Source organism: Uranotaenia lowii, chromosome 3 (assembly GCF_029784155.1).
Source record: "Uranotaenia lowii strain MFRU-FL chromosome 3, ASM2978415v1, whole genome shotgun sequence".
NCBI classification, from domain to species: domain Eukaryota; kingdom Metazoa; phylum Arthropoda; class Insecta; order Diptera; family Culicidae; genus Uranotaenia; species Uranotaenia lowii.
Genome location: NC_073693.1, coordinates 198,423,325 through 198,445,125, shown reverse-complemented (window position 1 = coordinate 198,445,125; position 21,801 = coordinate 198,423,325). Strand labels below are relative to the sequence as shown.

The following is a 21,801-nucleotide window of genomic DNA, read 5'->3' as shown; positions in this document are numbered from 1 at the left end:
ACTAAAATTCGACCTTGTAACAGACTGCAAAGCATTGCAATATCTTTTCATACCACGATCAAAACCGTGTGCACGAATAGAACGTTGGGTGCTGCGATTGCAGGGGTTTACTTACAGCGTAAAACATATCGCTGGACCTAAAAACATCGCAGACGTTCTATCGCGCTTAACCACCTTGGAACCAAAGCCTTTCGATCACTCAGAAGAACTGTTTGTGCAAGAAATTGCTGCAGCCGCAGCCACAAATGCTGCCCTTAGATGGGAAGAGGTCGAGCAAGTTTCAGCGCAGGATGACGATATAAAACAAATATTAGATGCTCTTAGGAACGATAAAGTACACGAACTTCCAGTTTCCCTTAGGACTGTGGCTAATGAATTATGTCAAGTCGGGAATATTCTCATGAGAGGGGATCGTATTGTTGTACCGAGCAGTTTGCGTCACAGAGTTCTGACCATAGCTCACGAAGGACACCCAGGAGTTAGAATGATGAAAAGCCATTTACGGGCATCCGTTTGGTGGCCTAAATTGGATCAGGATGTGGAAAACTATGTCAAACGGTGCAGAGGCTGTGCTCTAGTTGCCGCTCCGAATCCACCTGAACCCATGAGTCGCCGTGATTTGCCGTCTGGTCCTTGGGAAGACCTAGCTATTGATTTCCTAGGCCCATTACCAGAAGGACAGTATCTGTTTGCCGTTGTCGATTTTTACAGCAGATACTTTGAGGTATGTGAAATGAAAACTATTTCGGCAGAGAGTACAATTCAAGAACTTACAACAATGTTCAGCCGCTTTGGTGTTCCTTTGACTTTGACAGCAGATAATGCCCCTCAACTATCTAAAGACTGCGAAGAATTTGCACGGTTCTGTTCTAATTACGGTATAAAATTAGTCAATACCATTCCATATTGGCCCCAAATGAACGGGGAAGTCGAACGGCAGAACCGTACAATCCTGAAAAGATTAAAAATAGCTCAAGAGTTAGGGCAAGACTGGCGAAATGAGTTGCAAAAGTTTCTTTTAACATATCGATCTTCTACGCATACCACAACGGGTCGATCTCCGGCAGAGTTAATGTTCGGGCACAGAATACGGACCAAGCTTCCGCAAATCTCTACTTCGACTGTAGAAGATGAAGCCATGCGTGATTTCGACAGAGTCAACAAGGAAAAGGGTAAGCAGTATAGTGACAACAGAAGAGGTGCTCAAGAAAGTGGCATAAAAGAGGGGGATCTAGTTCTTATGAAACGTGCGAAAAAGGACAACAAATTAAGTACTGAATATGTCAACGAACCCTTTGTAGTAAAAAGCAAAGTCGGAGCAGACACAAGCATTGAGTCCGTGGAAACCGGTAGAAAATTTCGTAGGAATGCGGCTCATCTGAAGAAGTTGATGGATACCACCGAAGTAGTAAACGAAAGAGACAGTCAAAATGAACGGGACCCTCTAGAACTACCACAGTGTAGTACGTACTCGTCGGGCACTGTCGATCATCGAGTGGCAGATACACAACAGGATTCGGAACAAGCTGGGCCGTCGAAAGGACGGAAACGCAAGGAGCCTTCGTGGTTTGATGATTACGTGACACACTTCATCAAGAAAGGTTAAGTGGGATGTAGTGGCGCGCCCCTCGCAATAAGATATACGACCTTGCGATATCTTAGGGATTGGCAGAAAACGGGGAATTAGAAAACGTGCGTGTTCACGACCGGTTGTGTGTCCCGTGGCGGCGAAATAAAAGTTAAAGAGTATAGTTGAATTTGGTGACAAAGCAAGTGATTTGCGATCCGAAAGTTCCGTTCTCTACAATAGTTGTATTGGGCAACACTGTAGATGAATAAAATAAAATAAATTTCTATGAGAACATTTGCTATTCTGGCAGCACTTGACAAACAAACAAAACAAAGTCAGTCATTGATCTATTCTTGCGAGCGACAGACGTGTTTAAGTGAATCTCTGAATTGAGATTCGTAAAATCACGACAACTTCGACTTTGAACTTCCATAACATTTTACTCTGATAATATTTTTAGATCAACTATCACACTATTATAACTCAAAATTTGAGCTTTTTGGGTTTGTGTGGCCTGAGAAACAGTAATTCTACGAAAATTGGACTTTTTGGACATTTCTCATTCAAACTGCAATATCTCTGAAACTACGCTACATTTTTTATTGAAATTTTGCACAGTGATTGTTGAAATTTGAAATGGAATGGAATGGAAATGGAATAAATGATCCATTTGTGTTTTGAAATCATAATCTCGCGATATTGTTGTGATTTTTCGGTTGAAATAGATTTACTGGTTGTTAAACAGAGAATTTGATTTTCCTATGGAAACATTCGTCCAAAATTCTATAGAAATCGCATTTCAAGGTTCATGCCTGAAATATTGCACCTCGCGTAACTTTTGATCTTATCGATAGAACTTTTCGAAAATTTCAGACATGATAGCTTTATATTTCAACAATCACTCTGCAAAATTTCAATAAAAAAATGTAGCGTAGTTTCGGAGATAATGAGATTTGAATGAGAAAAGTCCAAAAAGTCCGATTTTCGTAGAATTATTGTTTCTCAGGCCACAGAAACTCCAGAAAGCTCAAATTTTGAGTTATAATAGTGTGACAGTTGATCTATCGAACGCAAAAAAATTGATCAAAAAATATCATCAGAGTAAATAGTTATGGAAGTTCAAAGTCGAAGTGACAGTGCGCTTGCTTCCAATTTCTATACAATTATGAACGGTACTGTATGTTTGGTGATATATTTAGATATAAATGTTGTCTTGTAAGACAACATTGCAATGACGTGTTGGTAGTCATATCCTATAGAAATACGCGCGAGAAAAATCTGTTAAAATCAATGTAGTGTAGTTACCCAAACATTTCAATCACTGTTATGGGAAATGTTCGCGGAATTAAATATTCTACTTTTTACTTGTTAAATCTAACATCTGTACAAACACATTAATGCCCAACAGACCGCACAAAAGCACACATGAATTGTACAAATGTACATATATTTAATCAACGATCCCTTGCATTCAAAACAACAATAATAAAAAGTAAAACACTAGAAGCAAGCGTACGAGTAAAGCAAATTAATAGTAGGTGTATCATGTCATAGGTTGTTATCCAATGCAATCAACTTTTCGAAATTGTATTTAGTGAGTAGATTGTTGAACCTTGTCATGCCGTCTGTTGCACGTGTGCTCGGATTTATTGTCTGTTTAGTGGACAAATGTCTTGGTAGTCTCACAATATTCAGCAGACAAATCACTTTGATTGAACATACAATTTAATTAATCAATTAAAAAAAAACAAATAAACAAACAACAAGTTGCTTTTGTTCCGCGACCGACAGCTTTCAATATGTACCTTATCCAAGTGTCCGCTAATTACGCTTTAGTACCAATATATTTAGCTATCTGTGACCGTGCAAGCTGATCTTTCTAAAATTTCTCCCTATGATATATATGAATGTTAGTAGCTTTGCTTTTTGAGAACCACAAAACGCTTCCGATAGACAAGTGCTACATGTTACTGATGAATGTTTTTCTCTTTCTTCCTTTACCCTGTGACCCCGTGGACTTCTACAGACTCTTCCAAGGACAGCAGTCTGCAAAGTGATACCAGCATCGAGTCCGAAGACAGCTTCGCCTCTGTGATCTACATTCCAAAACCGGACCAGCAGCAAAACCAACAGCAAAGTAACAACGGATCCGCTGGAGACAGTTTCGGACCCGGGACGTCACGAATGCCTTCCGGCCCCACTTCGCCACTGATAATGCCCTGTCCAACGCCTGCCCATTCACCTGCCCCTCCTCGCACAAAACTAGGCGCTACCAATGGAAGCAGTAGCGGCAGTGAGCTCAGCCAGTTTACCTTCGAAGATGCGTCTTTACTGCATAAACTAGAAGATATTTCACCATCCTCATCGTCATCTGTACATAACACATCAAGTAACAAAACCGTTAAAACTCTCAAATCCCCGCCTTCAAATGCTTTAGCTTGTTCGAATTCACCAACAACAGCTGTTTCCAGCAGCAAAACTAGCGTAGATTCAACGATCAGTAATGTATCGAGCACAAACAGCGGTAACAGTCAAGCCGCAACAGCGAAACAACAGACACCACAGACGAAGTCTGCGTCCGTGGTTGCGAAGATCACGCGGCAACAAATTAAGGATCTGCCTCCAATACCCAAATTCAAGAAATCTTCAAATTATCCCATAGTTCGTCGGCAGACTTCTTCCACCAGCACATCTGCTCCTGTAGTGCCAAAACTATTAGGCTTAGAACTGTTCAATCCGGAAACCGATGACTTAGATAGTGATTCTAGTGAGCCCTCATCTCCTGATTCGATCGACAGTGTCATAAGCGCCTTGCGACCCTCGGTTTCGCCTCAACCAACGGTCCCTGTCTCTAGCTGTGCCTCGACTACAACGACAGATTCGTCTTCACAAGCACAGTCTATACAACCGGTGGCGACCACCATCAGTACGCCGGGAATTCCTCCTCTAGTTGAAGCTGCTGCTGATGTTGCGCATAAGCTGGAAAATGCCGTAGAGCTCGTGCTTCGTGAAAGTGAAACCAAACCAAAACTGACAAACGGTGTGGTTGACCCAGCGGAGAGCTTAGAATCAGCGGAAGAAGAAAATACATCCTGTCGGCAGCATCTAGTCGACTTTGCCGAACAGCTTAGTGCGCAACTTTTGAAGGAGCTGGAAAGCGAGAAGCAAGGAAACGAAAGCAGTTTCGACGACGATGATGAAGTATTTAGCGATAGTCGATTCAAGAAAAAGTCTTACACCCTATCAGATGCGCATCCTATCACCGATCCGTATTTGAAAAAGTTAAATGGTGATTTGAGGGATTTAAATCAACTTCGGGCGGAGCTCAGGGAGAGGCGATTAATGTTGGCCAATTTGAGCCATATTGGTTCGACCGGATTGTGTGGAAGCAACGACTCGTTGGGCCCCAGCTACGGATCATCGATGACGCCCATTATCCAGGAGGAATCCGATGACGAAGAGGCCCTAAACGAATCCTGCGAAATGGAACACGATGACTTTGACAACTATCACGGGCTGCGTGGAAACAAGCTGAATCTCAATAAGAATGATGAATTTGTCATCATTCCGGAACTGGACGAAGATGATGCAGAGTTGACGAACGATACAGCTTTACTGATACAGGAAGAAGATAGCACAGAGGAGCATCTTCAAAACATCGATTTAGAATTTTTAGGGAGTAGTAACAGTAACAATAATAGTACGAATGATAGGCATAAAACTAACTGTAGGCATAGTTTACCCCTGAAAACGATCAATCTGAATTCAAGTCAGCTAAGCGCACCGAGTGGGGCGGCATTCACACAGCATCACAGTCGAATGGAGTGCGTTTCTACCAATAGCAGTGCAACCACAAACAGTCACTGCAACAGCAGCAACACAACAACGCAACAGTCTGGTGCCACATGTTTAACAACAACAACATCAACCAACGAAACTGATAGTAGTAAAAAGCTACCCAACACTAACAAATCGTCAATCGAGTCTCACACCAGCGTCGATTCCTGGGCCCATTCGACAAGTTCTGCCTCCCTGGACAGTCCATCGGTTGGAGGATCGGCAACCCATCATCGGTACTATCACGTGTTCCGCGAAGGTGAATTGGATGCCCTGATCAACCACCACGTGACCAGTCTACACATAGTATCGTCCTACTATGAACGAGCGTCCTGGTGTGTGGTCGCTGAGAAGGTACAAGTTTGGACAATCTAGTTCGCATACTGTATCGTCGCATAACCCGAACCAATCAATATCATACCGGGCTTTGTGGAAGCTGCCTGTGACTATCCAAGCAAAAAACGGCAGCTCTTGTCGGAGCATGTGTTTAAAACCCCTTTAAACATACGAGACTTTTTATCTGTGACATTAACTCAAGCAGTTAGTAATCAATTCGGACGATCGGCGAAAGTTATGTATTTGCAAGTAAAAACCAAATAGTTCAAGAAAATAGTTACAACTAAGCGAGAACAAGGCTCTAAAACTGTATTATTTATGTCTCTGTGATTCATATATATATTTAAATAGAAAATAATTAGCGATAAGAAATTAATTCAAATGGAAGATTTATTACATCCTGCGAACAAACCCGAGCATTCCAAGGTATGATTTTGTTATGCATAGAGATCAAAAGTAAGAATGGGATAAACGAGTAAGAATCTAACGAGTAAGAAACCAACATGACGAATGGAGTAATAGATGGTTTTTTTTTCACAAATACGTTTACTCACGTACGTATACTAAAAGGAGTTTACTAACTTACTTACTTAATGTTCCAGCGTCGATTCCCCAGTGCATAGGGCTGTGGTAACTCTCCACTGTTGACGATCCGGAGCCAGCGTTTTCACTTGGTTGCAGTCAAGATTCTCGTCGACAGTTAGGGTTTCGGCGGCTAGGCTTCGCGTGCCACGAGTTTCTGGGCCTCCCGGTAAATTTGAATCGGCAGAGAGGTAACTCAAATCGCCAGAGGGATCGTAACGATCTCTCTGGCGATTTTGCATCATCACATCGTTAGAGAGGAACACACCATACGCGTGCCTTGGGTGAGTGCCACGAATTAAGCTAAGACACGCCCTCCAGAGAAACACACGAACACAATCCGAATCGTGTTTGTATGTTTCCCTCCGAGACGCGTGTTCGCCTGCCTGAGAAGTCGACAGCTACGATTGAAAGCCCACACGGGACACGGGGACAAAATGCGACCACACCGTGCGAGTGTACGATTCAAACTGATTTCGCATGTACGCATTCGTATTTGTTGCCTCTAGGTATCTCGGCAGGACAAACCGAATGAAAATATTTGCGTTCTTGGAGTGTCGCCGAAGTTAACCGTTTTATTCTAAGTTCGGTGACTCAACTCTCAATTTTTTGCATGCTCTGTCGATTTCTGAGAGGACGCGCTTACTGGGTCCTTGCTAATTTCGTTCTCATCTCTTCGCAGCGCGTGCGAAATTCATCTCCACTTGCGTTCCCGAATCTCGATTTCTAGCGCCCTTTGATGACTTCGGCGATGTAGTTCCTCATTTGAGATCCAATCGGAGATTCGGATTTTCGTTTGTAGAGAGAACTGGCGTGATCGCCAGATGTTCCGGAAACTCGCAAACGCAAATCGGGCCTTTCTGATCCGGGTTACGATGTCCTTCTTGGTACCACCATCAGGCGTATCTGGCTACCAAGATACTGGAAGCACTCCACTTTCTCAATCTGTTGCCCAGCTACCACGAAATTGGAAGGATTTACTGTGTTGATTTCCATCGACTTGGTCTTTCCGACATTGATATTGAGACCTGCTGCCTTGAAGGGGTTTACAAAAATTGATACTAGTTCCAATGCCTTCTGTAAAAAAGTAAAGAGCGTATTTGTTTTCCTCATAGAGAGAATTGCTCTCTGGACTCCCTTGAAACGAATCATTTGTTCCATTTTACTCGGGTACTCGGGTGCTGTCGATTTTATCAAAGATGGTGACGAACAACGAATATAAGTTAGAACGGTTATACGAAACGCTTGAAAGTCAAGAAAAAATGGAGAAAACGACCTATATGCAGGACGAAAATGTGCTTGTATACATTGTTTATTTACCGGTTCTTTGCATCCCGTAGCGTTGAGCGCAAGATTAATAGTGTTCGTTCGGTAAAAATCCTGAAGAATATCTAATGAAGAATCTCTGAAAAAGCCTAACATCCCGCAATGATTCTTCATTGTCCAATGTCATTTTCGGCTAGACTTATTCTAACTTGTACAGTAGACGTTATTGTTGAAGTTTTATTCGAAAATTCCTTCTTCTACTTCGCTATAATCTTTGCCGGACGGCCACTATCGTCTTCTGCATGAAGTTCCGAGATGTCAGGATCCGATAAACAGTATTCACGGGCATATTTTTGTGCCAAAAGTGGTCGATGTGGAGTCCCGGGTCTAGACCCTATTGAGGTCTAAATCCAGAATGCCGCACAACCAGAGATGCCAATATGCCTGATTTTTCAGGAATTGCCTGAACTTTCGAGGCCCTGCCTGACAACCTGATAAGCCGTTGAATTTGCCTAATTTTTGAAAATATGCCTGATTTTGCCTGATTTTTGCGAATGTGATGAAAAATGGGTAGTAAGGCGAAAGTACAGAAAGCAATTTTTTCATAGAGAAAAAATAAATAACGCTCTCTAGTTGTTTAACAGGGAGAGAATCAACCCTAATCCGCTCTTAGTGTCAATATGACACTATTGGAAGTCTGGTGGCTTGTAATTTTATTCGAGTGCATCCAAATAACACAATTTCTCCTGGGATTCTCAATAAATTCTTGAAATCTTTAAATTTTCATAATTGCTTTTTTTATTGGACGCACCCTGGAAGCCCAGGAAAAAAAATCCCTAGTCAGACCTTGAGTGTCAATTTGACAATCTTTGGTAAAAACCGCTATGTCTCTTTTGTTTCTCAACCATTTTTTATAAAAAATATTTTTTACTAACCTCCTTACGAAACTTAAATATGTTTCTCAGACATTATTCACCTACAACATTCCAGTTTTTCGTTATTCAAAGTCTAAGAAAAGAAATAAAAAAAACATGCTTCTTACAAAAGACTGTAGATCAGCTACGGAATGCTTAAAAAATTTCACTCAGTGTCCATAAAAGCTGAAGTTAAAAGCTTTACGTTGCACATAAGGATATATTTTTCTGATGTTTTTAAAAATCATTACCACAAAAAATGTAGAAAAGGGGAGTAAAAACCGTATACTTTTCAATGAATGAATCTTCAAAATTGTTTAAGTCACACCAGATAATTTTTTAAAAGTGCTTCAGCTTTTTTTGGACACTAAGTGAATTTGAATTTCGGATTTTTTTCTTAGACGATGAATAACGGGAAATTGAAGTGTTGTAGGTGAATATTGAATGAGAAATATTTTTGAGTTACATTACGAGATTTTCAAAACAATACATTTCGTAAAAATCGGATGCGAAACAAGAGAGATATATTGGTTTTAGCTGTGGTTTTAGTCATGACACTCCATCAGGGACTGTAACGAGTAAAAATTTCAGGGCGGATGAGGGTTAAACCACAGAGAACAGACATACAAGCTAGCCCACGAAAGTTGTGTAAAAATCCCAACATCCTTTCTGAACCAATTTTTGTCTTTTGGCTGGGCCACCAGATGTCTCCAAACACACCAAAGAGAACTGTCAAAACAAAGCTGACTAAGTTTCAGTCAGTTTTCTATAGGTCGTATGTGCTGCTTAGCATGCTTCAAGAAAATCGCTGTTGAAGTTTCGTTCGAAACTTGATGAACGAACGTTCACCATGTTGCATGAAAAAAAAAATCATAAAAGTATGATATTATCTTTTTCCTTCAAATTTGTACATAGTTTTAAACAGCTGGATGCTAAAGTGATATGTGAAAGTAACCCGCTTTGAAATGCCTAGAATCAATACTGCTGGGTAAGACTGATCGTCAAGAATGTTGTTGTATTTGACTGGACATAGGGAATGCATTTTCTTACATAAATTCCTGTTCAAGAAGTGCGAAAACTTAAACCGAAGCTGTTAGTTATCTTAACTGTCATAGTAGTGCAAAAATAAAGAAAGTGAAATTTCGCCCAGTTAAAAGTAACTCTGATTTCATTTATTTAGCAATACATTAAAGCCGTCCATTTTACTGAGACATTGGATTCATTTTTTTTGTGAGTTCATATACGATTACGCCTTTTTGAAAACAGGACACTTTAAAGTTGATTTGTAACTTTTGAACGGCGCAATAGATGGCACTGTTTGTAGTCAATTTCTAACGTATTTTTTGGATGATAGCATTTGAAATTTTACACACTTTTTTGACGATTTTTTGTTCGAGCTTGTACGTCTGTTCTCTGTGGTTAAACTATTCTCATTTTCCTGAAACTCGTCAGATTACGAAGCTGTATGAAAGTAGACACATAAGGCCGATGACATAGTGAGAGCGATGTGATGCGAATTGGCGAACGCGTCCAATGCGAACTCGAGCGGCGGAAAAAATTGACATCTGCTTCGCCGCGTTGAGTATGTCAGGTTTAAGCGATTTTCTTCAAATGTGTTTCGCCGCATTGAATCGCATTCGCCGGTTCGTATCGCATCGCACTCACTATGTCATCGGCCTAACAAACGTAAAAGTTCTTACGTGAGCAAAAATCATTAAAGATGAGTCTGGAAGTATTTCTGGAAGTAATGTTCCTTTGCATTTAAGTTTTCAAAACGTTGAAGCTCCGAAAATTAATTCCTCCTTCCTGAGTCAACAAAATTTTCTTCACGAAGTTTCCTCAATTTTCAGGATTTGTAAGATAAGTCTGGACATCTTATGAATCTTGTAATAAGAAACTTTTCAAGTGATTTCAGTGCATAACTTGTCACAAAAGAAAAAAAAATGGCATCGCAGTTAATTCCCCATGCTTTGTTTTCGGCAACTAAATCAACTGTTGAAAGGCCAAAGCCGATTCAATATTCGGTATTCGGTCATTTTACTGTCTCATGTCAAATCATCGTTCCCTAGACACATATTGCTCGCAGTTATGTTTGTGGTTTTTGATTTGAGATTTTGAGATTTTTTTTTACAGAACTTTTCTTGTTTGGAAAATAGATATGCGTATGTTGAGTGAACGTAAATTTTAAATAAGTTAAACATTCAAAACTTATCACAGAATGGTATGAACTGAACGCTAAAACCCCCATTCGTCTGCTAAATTCCTTCACATTCCTCAAGAGACATACTTAAATAAACAGCCATCGAGAACATGTTTCAACTTAGTTTTTAGATTTGTTTAAAGGAATGTACCAATTTCCGCTGTAAATATAGAATTCCCACTCCAAAGAAGTAGATTTTGCACTCAGAAGTGATTTATATTTTTAAAACATAAAAAAAAATCCTTAAATCATTTTTTCTTCTGTTCAAATACGTTGCACATGACTTGGTATGATTTCGAATGCAATAATGCCTAAGCATTAACCAATAATTACTCACAAATATAGTTTAAGCAAACGAAATCTGAGTAACGAATCAGAAAATCGAAAACAAAACTACTAACAAAACATAAACTCTAAGATACAACAGAACAAAGACAATGACAACACAACAAAGGCAACAGATATAAAACATAATAGTGATCAGCATTTAACAATTATAACAAACAACAAAAAATAAACAAATTCATATCAGAACTCAAACGAAATCATTTCTATTCTATAATCTAGGTTAAAGCTAAAAGTCTTCGAAATACATGTGATTTTAGAACGATTTTCGACGTGTCAAAGTGTTCCGATGTAAACAATTTGAAAAAAAAAAATATATAGACACAAATTGCTTGATGATAATGTATTTCATTATTGAAAGTTGTCCTTTGTCAATCGAAAAGCTACATATGTTTAAGTAAACGTGAAAATTCCTTCAATCAAGTCAGTGTTGGCTTTCCCCATTAAAATGCGAACTTGACAAACTTCGCGCTGTCGTTAATACATTTGAGTTTAAAAAAAGTATAAACAACTTCGCGTAGTTGATTAAATTCAAATAATTCCCAATTCTCTAGAGGCGGTACATTAAAAAACCACTGACAAAGACTTGTGATCAATGTTGAACCTTCAAAACAATCAATTCATCTTCAAGATATGCACAAATACTTGTTGAAAGCAGCTAATTACCAGTATTTATGTTCATGTTATTTTTACAATTAGAAACACACATGTCCTAATAAATTTATGTCAAGTGGAACCAACTATCGAATACAAACTAACAACATTTAGATAAAAAAAAAAATGCTCGTTACTTTTTTATACACAACAAAGTTCCGATACGGCAAACCTCATTCCGCAGAAATAAATTTACTATTTAATCTTTCGTATGCATTTATCAGTGCACGTTCGTTTTAATTTTGTAAAATAGACAAATTTGTATCATGCTAAACTGAATCGCGCTCTGTACAAATACAATAATAAACGTAGATAAACAATAAAGAAACGAATTAAAGTTATTAAGGCATAAAAGGGATAGCTAAACAAACTTCTGAAAACGAATCACACAATCTCTAAAGAAAATAAATAAAGATACTGGAATATCTCAAACCAAACATAAATGTACGAAAGCAGAAAATCAATCCAGCCTGCGAAACGAAAGTATTAAACAAATCGAAACGAGCATCTAACTTCTACGCTAAGGATTGCCTCGATCCAGTGGATGAAACAAGAAAAAAAAACTGGCAAAATTGTGAAATATTTATGAACAAAAATACAATAAAAATGCATACTGCAAACCAAAATGAACGTAGATGAGGTACATACTTTCTTTTTACAATAGAATCAAAACATTTGCATCAACGGGAAACAGGAGAGCGAATAAAAGGGAAAATACAATGACGTATTGTAAAATTTTGCGAAAAAAAGGAAAAAAATATAAATCATGTTATTAAAAACAATTGTTATAGAATCCTGCCGAAAGAAAGTTCCTTTGCAAAGGTATTTATCCTCGGCTACGGCCAGAAGACGAACTTCATGAAATTATAATAATGTTGTCTTACTTACTTACTTACACCGAAAATAATAAAAAGGTAAATTTACCGCGATAGCAAGGTGAACGCTCGTGAAAGCCAAAAAGGTAAGTTCTACCTTAGCGATGTGAATTTCACCTCACAGCGAGGTATTTCAATTCACACCTGAATTGAGGTTGAAAAAAAGGTACAATTCACCGAGAAAAAAGGTGAATACAAAAAAGGTAAATCTTACTGTAGTGACCGGACGATGAATTATTCGTTATAAAAGACCGCGATTAAAACGACGCGTGTTCTCTTGTCAAACATATTTTCTCAACTGACTGTTCTTTCAACGTTAACCCTCACGTAGAATTCCAACCGGCTCTCGATTTCACCAATACTAACGTAATTAAACGCTCGATTCTCTCACCTCAATCAAGCACGCTCACTCAGTAGCTCAGTGGAGCGCGTTCATAAATCGCAATAACTACACGATCGATTTGACTTACTCGTTTTTATACAAGTTAATTAATACTGAATTCTTATCCTATTTTCTCTCCAATCCTAATCCCTACACTTACCTCGTAGAGAGGTGAAGTTCACCTGAATTGAGCTGAATGAAAAAGTATAATTCATCGAAAAGGTAAATCCCAATAAGGTAAAACTTACCTCGTACGAGGTGAAGTTGACCTGGATTGAGCTAAACAAAACGGTACATTAATTCATCTAAATAAAGTAACTATTTGCCGAATCTGTTTATTGAGGTTAAGCTGTTTTGCCGTTCTGGAAGGACGTTTTGCTTCGTGCCCAAAATGTGAAAATCGGAATAGAATGGTAAGTGTTTTCTTAGATATCATTTAGTTGTGCTGGTTCTCGTCATAATACTTTGCTTTTGTTTCAGATCGACCCACAGCGCTTCGAGGTCTATTCCACGTCATCCTCCAGATATCATTCCAGAAAAGCCGGATCTGACCGGACCGGACGGACCTGCAGGAGGATTCAGCGGCCAATGTGGCTCTGAAGAACGCTAATGCCGAATTGCCACGAGCCTGGTAAAGAAAGGACTTGCCTTAAAAAATATTTTAAACACGGTGATTAATTACAAAAATTAATTTTAGGTAAAAGTCCCTTTTTTTAAATAAATATCAATTTTTGAATGAATTTTGTTTTTATTTATTGAAAACCAACTAACATTTACCTTTTAAATCAGTGAATAGGAAAACGGTATTATTTACCATGTTTCTAGGTGAATGCGAAAATGGTAAAATTTACCTTTTTGCTAGGAGAATGAAAAAAAAGCTAAAATTTACCTCGGAAAGGGGTGGAAAAAAATCACTTCGCTTCTCGGTAAATTTTACCTTTTTTTGTTTTCCTTGAAAGTTAACGAAGATTGATTGATTATTACAGCAAATGTCCTGTAAAAGAGTTTCACACTGAAACTTGAATGTCACGTAATCATGTTTTCGACCTGTAAAATTATGATAAATTTCTTGTTTCTTTTTGTTACAGGACATTTGTGTAATTTTACAGGAAATATTTTTTGCTGTTTGGGCCGTGATAAAAGACCTCCACTGTTGACGATCCGGAGCCAACGTCTTCACTTGGCCCCAGTCAAGCAAGGCTCTCGTCGACAGCTCGTATTTCGGCGGCTAGGCTTCGCCGCCACGAGTTTCCGTCCTTCTGGACAGTGATGTCAACCTTCCAGATTTTTTCTGGATCTTCCAGATTTTTTGTACTTTTGCCAGACATTTTTTTAGGTTTCCAGACTCCCAGACTTTTGTCATTTCTTCCAGACATTTCCAGACTTTTGAGTTTCGACATGAATTTTCTGACAAAATAGTAAAAACTAAAAATTCTCGTTGCAAAATGGCAGGAAATGATGCGAATTAGTAATTGAAGAGTAAGGAATGCCACATTCAAGTTCGCCATCCAGACTTTTCCACACTTTTCCAGACAAAGCTTCCAGACAATTCTGAAAAACTGGTGACATCACTGCTTCTAGATACCATGGGTCGAGCGCCTCTCTGTAAATCTCGTTCTCATCTTTTCGCAGCATGTGTCCATTCCATCTCCACTTACGTTCCCTAATCTCGATTTCTAGCCCCCTTTTGATGACATCGGCTAGCTCTGGCGATTTGAGTTACCTCTCTGCCGATTCATGTTTACTGGGATGGCCCATGCAATTCTACTCAAGCCGCGTGGAGCACATCCCTCAGATTTAAGCTTTTTTGTCAGATTAGCAAAAAAAAAACTTAAATCTGAGAAAAAAAAGCTTAAGATCGAGATTCACTAACACTTAGCAAATAGATATGGTCACAAAAACACAGACATATCCTATATCATTGCAGTCCCCTAAACTTGGTGCTCATATGCGGCAGGCCCTTGCAATTCACTCAAGCCGCGTGGAGCACATCTTTCAGATTTTAGCTTCTTTTTTTTTGTCAGGTTTAAGCTTTTTTCTCAGATTTTATGCTTCTCTGATTTGAGCTTTCAGCTCCAATGCTCTCAAGGCAAAAAATCTCAAATCTGAAGAAAAAAAGAGCTTAAAATCAAGATTCATTTACACTTAGCAAATAGATGTTGGTCACACGACACACGATACCAGGCCCCTGGTATCGGATTTGTCTACGTATCGTGTGACCAACATCTTTTAAATAAGTGCTGGTGAATCTCGTTTTTAAGCACACCCTGGCAATGTTATTCAAACCGTGTGCATGGAGCACATCTCTCAGATTTAAGCTTTTTTGACAGATTTGAGCTTTTTTCCTCAGATTTAATCTTTCATCTCCTATGCTCTCAAGGCAAAAAAATGTTAAATCTGAGGAAAAAAAAAGCTTAAAAACGAGATTCACGAGCACATATTTGAAAGATGTTGGTCACACGATACATAGACAAATCGTGTAACGTTGCCGGGATCTGTTTTTAAGCTTTTTTCCCTCAGATTTTAGCTTATTTTGCCTTGAGCATAGGAGATGAAAGCTCAAATCTGAAGAAAAAAGCTTGAATCTGAGGAAAAAAGCTTAAATCTGAGAGAGGTGCTCCACATGGATTGTATAACGTTGCCGGGATCTGATTATACCAGAAACCACCGCTGACACACTGCCAAAGCGTGAAACAGAACCAATATTATTCATCATACGATTGAAAGATATCACTTTCAATTGATACCATATAAGTATTCGATATCATAATTATCTTCAATGTAAGGAAATGCACCATGGTAATGAAAAGGCAAGCTTAAAGTTCTCAGCTGTATTATATGGATAAGAGGTAAACGAAGCATATAGATTGCATAAATAAAGGCGAAATACAGGTACTGAAGACGCCTTAAATTAGTTCATATCGAAAAGCACCATTTTAATTTTTTCGATTTTCTCATAACATAACTTCAAATTCTATCATAAATGAGATTTATTTTTTTTGAAAAGCAGGACATTTTAAAGACCAATTTAAAAAGAATCAAGACAATACGAGAGTTTTTGGAAAATCAAGACGGTCTAAAAAATCAGAACAAATCGTGAAAAATCAGAACACCTGCACTTATGATTCGTACGCAGAGATTGCTCTATACTCTGATCTGTGAAAACGTACTCAGCTCATGGTAAGCTTTTTGTTGAGTCCCGAATAGGATTGTACCATGAAAAAACTATGAATTCCATGTTCACAAACCATATATTGTATGGTTTACACAATGAATATTATCGTCCAAGATACCGTGAATGCACATTCGAATTCATAGTTTTTGACCATACATTTCATCGTTTTGACGAAAATAACCATGAAAAAGGGGTATTGTTATGCAGCGTGACCATGAAAAAAATGGCGATTTTCCATACATTGAGAATCCGAAAAATATAAAGTTCATGGTTTTAACAGCTTCCAATTTTTCATGGTAAAACCATGAAAATCCATGATTTTCATTGTTAAACCGCTGTAATAAAAATATTTGCTCATGGTGGGGTTTTTGTATTTATTTCTTGTTTTGTCATCATTTTCAGTTTTAACGAAATTAAAGCGGTTGAAGTCGTTTAAATTTATTTATTCAAAAAAAATTTAACACTTTACTCACACTAATTGATTTGGACTAATTCGCTGGACCCGTCTCTCACAATCCGGCTTTCCGTAGCCGCTCCAGGCACCCACTCACTCGCAGTGTGTGATGGTTTTTTACTAGAAATGATAAAAATAAACCAATCAACATTTGCCTCTTGGTAATTTCGATTTTTACTCACCATTGGGTCCACTTCAGAACACTTCGAATGAATTTCTCGAAAAACTACCGACCAACCTCGACCGACAAATGTGTAGAGGAAAAAAAACAGTGCCGCAGACGTCAAATAATCCATACACGATAAACTTGGAATGTTTGAATTTCTTAAATTATTCACGCTCGGATGTACTTTTAACCATGAAGTACATGGTCACAATTAAATTCATTGGATAATGAATGTGATACCATGGTTCTGTAATTCTATTCGGGTATATACGAACGACAGGAGAGAATTTCGTTTGTGGAAGCGGAGGTGCCAGGTGTCTTGATTTTTAAGGATTTGTCTCGATTTTTGCTGAAGACCGTCCTCGTTTTTCTAAAACGTTTGAATTGTTCTGATTTTTAGGGAATTCCTAAATGACTAAAACTCACTCTAGAGGTCACTTTTAAGTGAAAATTATTTTCAGTGCGGCGACGTTCCTCCAAGGCGGGTAAAGCTTCAGGTGTGTTCTTATACCAATGCACGGAATCGGCCATCTTGTGACAGGCAATCGTAATCGTAGGCATGGTACAGGATTTTTTTTTTTTTTTTAGTTGGTAACCACAGGTGGTAAATCCCGGTTTACGGATTGTATTCCAAGGCACGGCGAGCCACCGCGTCCCCACAGTTTGCTACTCTGGGTCCATGGGTACAATGGGCAGACTCATGATATACTCCGTGTATACCCCCTACTCCCTAAACTCCACCTGGGGCCGCAGACCTGGTTCCCACCTCGAACTGTTTAGTACACTATGCTTCAATAGTGGGAGGTCTATTCGCGCTAATGCGCTCAAAGGCAATACTCATTAACGAGACCACTTTCAGCAAAACCTCTCATCCTTACGACTCGACGCCTGAACTCTCCTCTAACGACTTGAGAACCGACATCTCCTCGCAATGACTCGAGATTCCCACATAAAACCTCTCCTCTTCGCGACTTGAGGCCTGATCTCTCCTCTGACGACTTGAGATCCGACCCCTCCTCGCATCGACTCGAGGTTTACCTCTCCTCTGCACGATTCAAGGCCCGATCTCTCCTCTAACGACTTGAAATCTGACCTCTCCTCGTAATGACTCGAGGTGACCACTTGTACCCCTCCTCTTGTTGGTAAGGGGCCAGATCCCTCCTCTTACGACTCGGGACCCGACCTCCTATCATAAAGACTCGGGGTTGACCACACAAACCTCTCCGCCTGAAGGTTTGAGGCCTGACCTCTCCTCTAACGACTCGAAGCCCGACCTCTTATCTTCAGGGTTCGAAGTTTGCCACCTTGCCCGTCGTGTGCCAGATCGAGAGCAGCTTATCCTGGACTCGCGCCTGTCACGGCACACGCGCGGGACTTAACGCAACTACTCGGATGATTCCCGACGAAGACGTCATCCTACACCGACTCGAATGTCTCGCCCGGCGTCGAGAGCCACTCTACCCGTGGGTATTCCCCGAACGTGGAATAACCCTTTCCCAACGATTTCCGCTGCGAAGAAGGTCAAGTCTTATCCCCGCAGCTTCTGTCGTTGAGAACCGCTCTACTCGGATACTCCCCGAAGGTGGAGCATCCTACACACGAACGCGGCGCACCCACGGCATCCGCTACGCAGAAGGTATTGTCTTATCTTTGTAACTTCAAACCGTGGGGTCGGACGCACTCTACTCGACAGCCCCCCGTCGATGGGGTCAGTCTACACCGACCGTTGTCCGGTCTTCTATATCCCCCTTGGTTGGCAACCCTAGGATTTTTGGCCCGCGGATTTTCCTGCCCGTTGTGTGCCAAATCGAGAGCAGCTTATCCTAGACTCGCGCCTGTCACGGCACACATTCGGGACTTGGAACGCTACGACTCGGATGTTTCCCGACGGTGACGACATCCTACACCGACTCGAGAGGCTCGCCCGGCGTCGAGAGCCTCTCTACCCGTGGGTATCCCCCGACAGTGGTTAACCCTCTTCCTTCGAGATCCGCTACGAGGAAGGTAAAGTCTTATCCCCGCAGTTTCCCTCTTAGGAAGCGGAACTACTCGGATACCCCCCGACATTGGGGTATCCTACACACGTTCGCGGCGCACCCCTGACCTCCGCTACGCAGAAGATGATGCCTTATCTTTGTAGCTTCGATCAAGGGATCGGACGCACACTACTCAGATGCTCCCCGCCGATGGAGTCATCCTACACCGTTCGCGGACTGCCGTTGGTTCCAGCTCCTCTGCAGGGCAGTCATGATCCGGGTGAACCCATCGCTGACCGCGTGCCAAGTGTTGGAATCCGCACACATCCTCTGTACAACGTTGTCTGCTGTCGTGTCAGGCCCGCAGGCGGCAAATATGGAAGTACGTACCGCCGCAAACCTCGGACAGACAAACACCACATGTTCGGGTGTTTCCTCTACGTCACCACAATCTGGGCAATATGGCGAAGCCACATGTCCAAACCGGTAGTGGTACTTCATGAAGCATCCATGACCAGTCAGGAATTGCGTCATATAGAAGTCCACTTCACCGTGCCTTCTTCCGATCCAGCTCCCGATGTGCGGGATCAGACGATGGGTCCACCTTCCTCTCGTTGAGCTGTCCCACAGCTGCTGCCAGTTGGACATCGAGTCCTCATTGGCGAGATCTCGAACGTTGGGCGTGTCTCTGTTGTCGTAGCAATAGACATCCTCCTCTAGCAAAACCGAGATGGGCATAACACCCGCTACTACACAGGCGGCTTCGGACGACATGGTCCGGTATCCGCTGATAACCCGCAGGTTCATCAGCCGCTGAACGCTGCTAAGTCGCTGCAGGTTACAGCTTCCTCCCAGGGCCTGCCTCCAGGCCGCTGCTCCGTACCGCAAGATCGAAGTGGTCACACTTGCAATGATCCGCCTTTTGCTGCTTTGGATAGCCGAGGAGTTCGGCATCATTCGTGTGAGTGCGGCCGTGGCCATTGCCGCTCTCTTGCACACGTGTTCGACATGGCTCGTGAAGCTGAGCCTGTCGTCAATCATCACCCCTAGGTACTTAATTGCGCGTTTAGACACGATGTTGCACGGTCCAACGGCAATGGTACCTGTTTGGGGTGATTTCAGGTTGGTGATAAGCACCATCTCGGTTTTGTGGTGGGCTAGACGCAGGCACTTGGAGTGCATCCAGCGTTCCACTTCCTGGATAGCTACCGTGGCCAGTAGCTCAACCTCCGCTGTTGAGGAGCCCCTCGCCAAGAGGACTACATCATCTGCAAATCCTACGAGTTCGGCTCCCGATGGGAGGCTCGTTCGTAGGAGTTCGTCGTAGGTGATGTTCCACAGAACCGGGCCGAGAATTGACCCCTGTGGAACACCCGCCGAAACCTCTTGTGTTCGCAAACCCTCGCCGGTCATATACTGCAGTTGGCGATTGTGGAAGTAACTTTCCACAAGCCTATACAGATATGCCGGGATCCTCATTTGGATGAGCGACGACGCAATCGCTGTCCAACTGACACTGTTGAAGGCGTTCTTCACATCCAGAGTGACAACCGCACAAAAGCGGAGCCCTCTCCTCTTGGTCAGCCTGGCTCTGTCCGCTACCTCGATGACCGAGCGGATGGCATCTACGGTGCTGCGACCTCGACGGAAACCAAACTGTTTCCCCGAGAGTCCGCCCTCACTTTCCGTGTATCTCTGAAGTCGGTTCTGAATCACCTTCTCCAGGACCTTACCCGCTGTATCCAGTAGACAGATCGGCCGATATGCCGATGGGTCTCCTGGACGCTTACCCGGCTTTGGCAGAAGAACAAGTTTCTGCCGTTTCCACGTGTCAGGAAACACCCGTTCCGTCACGTATCGTTGCAACGATGTTCGGAACATATCGGGGAATTCCCTAATCGCGGCCTTCACCGCGACGTTCGGAATGCCGTCCGGTCCGGGGGCCTTCCTCGGTTGGAGAGACTTGGCGATCTCGCGAAGTTCTTCCACCGTTATCCTCTCTTCGGCGCTGGTGTCCCAGTCATACGGGACTGTTGGCCAGCGGGTAACATCGTGCTGTGGGAACAGCTCATTGATGATGACTCTCAGTTTATCGGGGCACGTTTCAGGTGGTGCGCCCCCACTTTTAGTTCTGCCCATGACTATCCGATAGGCATCACCCCATGGACAGTCGTTGGCGTCACGGCATAACTGTTTGAAACGTGCCCTCTTGCTTGCGTTGATGGCCCTGCGGAGGGCCGATCTCGCGCTTGTGAAGAGTGGCCTACGCTCCGTTCGCTCTTCTTGGGTCCTTGCGTTCTGCATCCTGCGCCTTGCCCTATGGCAGTCGGCGCGCAGACCCGCAATTTCCTCCGTCCACCAGTAGACGGGTGGCCTAGTGCTTTTATGCTTGGCCCTTCTCGGCATCGCAGCATCGCAAGCGCGAGCTAGAACCCTCGTCAGTTCTTCCGCGGACAGGTTGTCCAGGTTCCTCTCCCAGTGCAACGCTTCGACAAAGACGTTCTGGTCGAACTGCGTTGTCTTCCAGAGGCGTTCTCCTGTACGAGACTCGCGTCTACCTGTCCGCGTACTTGAGCCTAGCCGATAGCGAATCGCGAAGTGATCGCTATTCGTGTAGGCCTCGCTCACCATCCAATCGCTTACCAACCCCGGGCTACCGAAGGTGACATCTATGGTTGACTCGCTCCCGTTCCAACTTTGGTAGGTACTGGTATTCCCTACGTTGGCTAGATCCACATTAAGCCTCGCCAGGGCTTCTAAAAGAGTTTGACCTCTGGGGTTTGTGAGGCGGCTACCCCATTCAACGGCCCACGCGTTAAAGTCGCCAGCAATAACGATGGGGCTTTTCCCCATTAGCACATCCACCATATTGTCAACCATAGTGCCAAACCTCTCCAAGGACCACCTTGGGGGAGCATAGCAGCTACAGAAGTAGATCCCGTTAACTTTGGCCACCACCATGCCTTCGTATTCCGTCGCCACAACTTCTTGTATGGGGAAACTACCTGTAACCCATATCGCGGCCAGTTTGGCATCATCAGTCGCCCAATTAATGCCATTCGCAGCTCT

At 42.1% G+C, this 21,801-nt stretch overlaps 1 protein-coding gene across 6 annotated transcripts in view; it reads left to right on the top strand.

The window, feature by feature from the left end:
* Nucleotides 1–12,465, top strand: part of LOC129758693 (dentin sialophosphoprotein) — an 88,941-nt gene extending 76,476 nt beyond the window's left edge. For all 6 annotated transcript variants that reach the window (XM_055756278.1, XM_055756279.1, XM_055756280.1 and 3 more), the window contains one exon: nucleotides 3,597–12,465. In XM_055756278.1, coding sequence (XP_055612253.1) covers nucleotides 3,597–5,782 — 2,186 coding nt within the window. In that variant the 3' untranslated portion in view covers nucleotides 5,783–12,465. The remainder of the gene's footprint in view (nucleotides 1–3,596) is intronic.
* The last annotated feature ends 9,336 nt before the right edge of the window (nucleotides 12,466–21,801 follow it).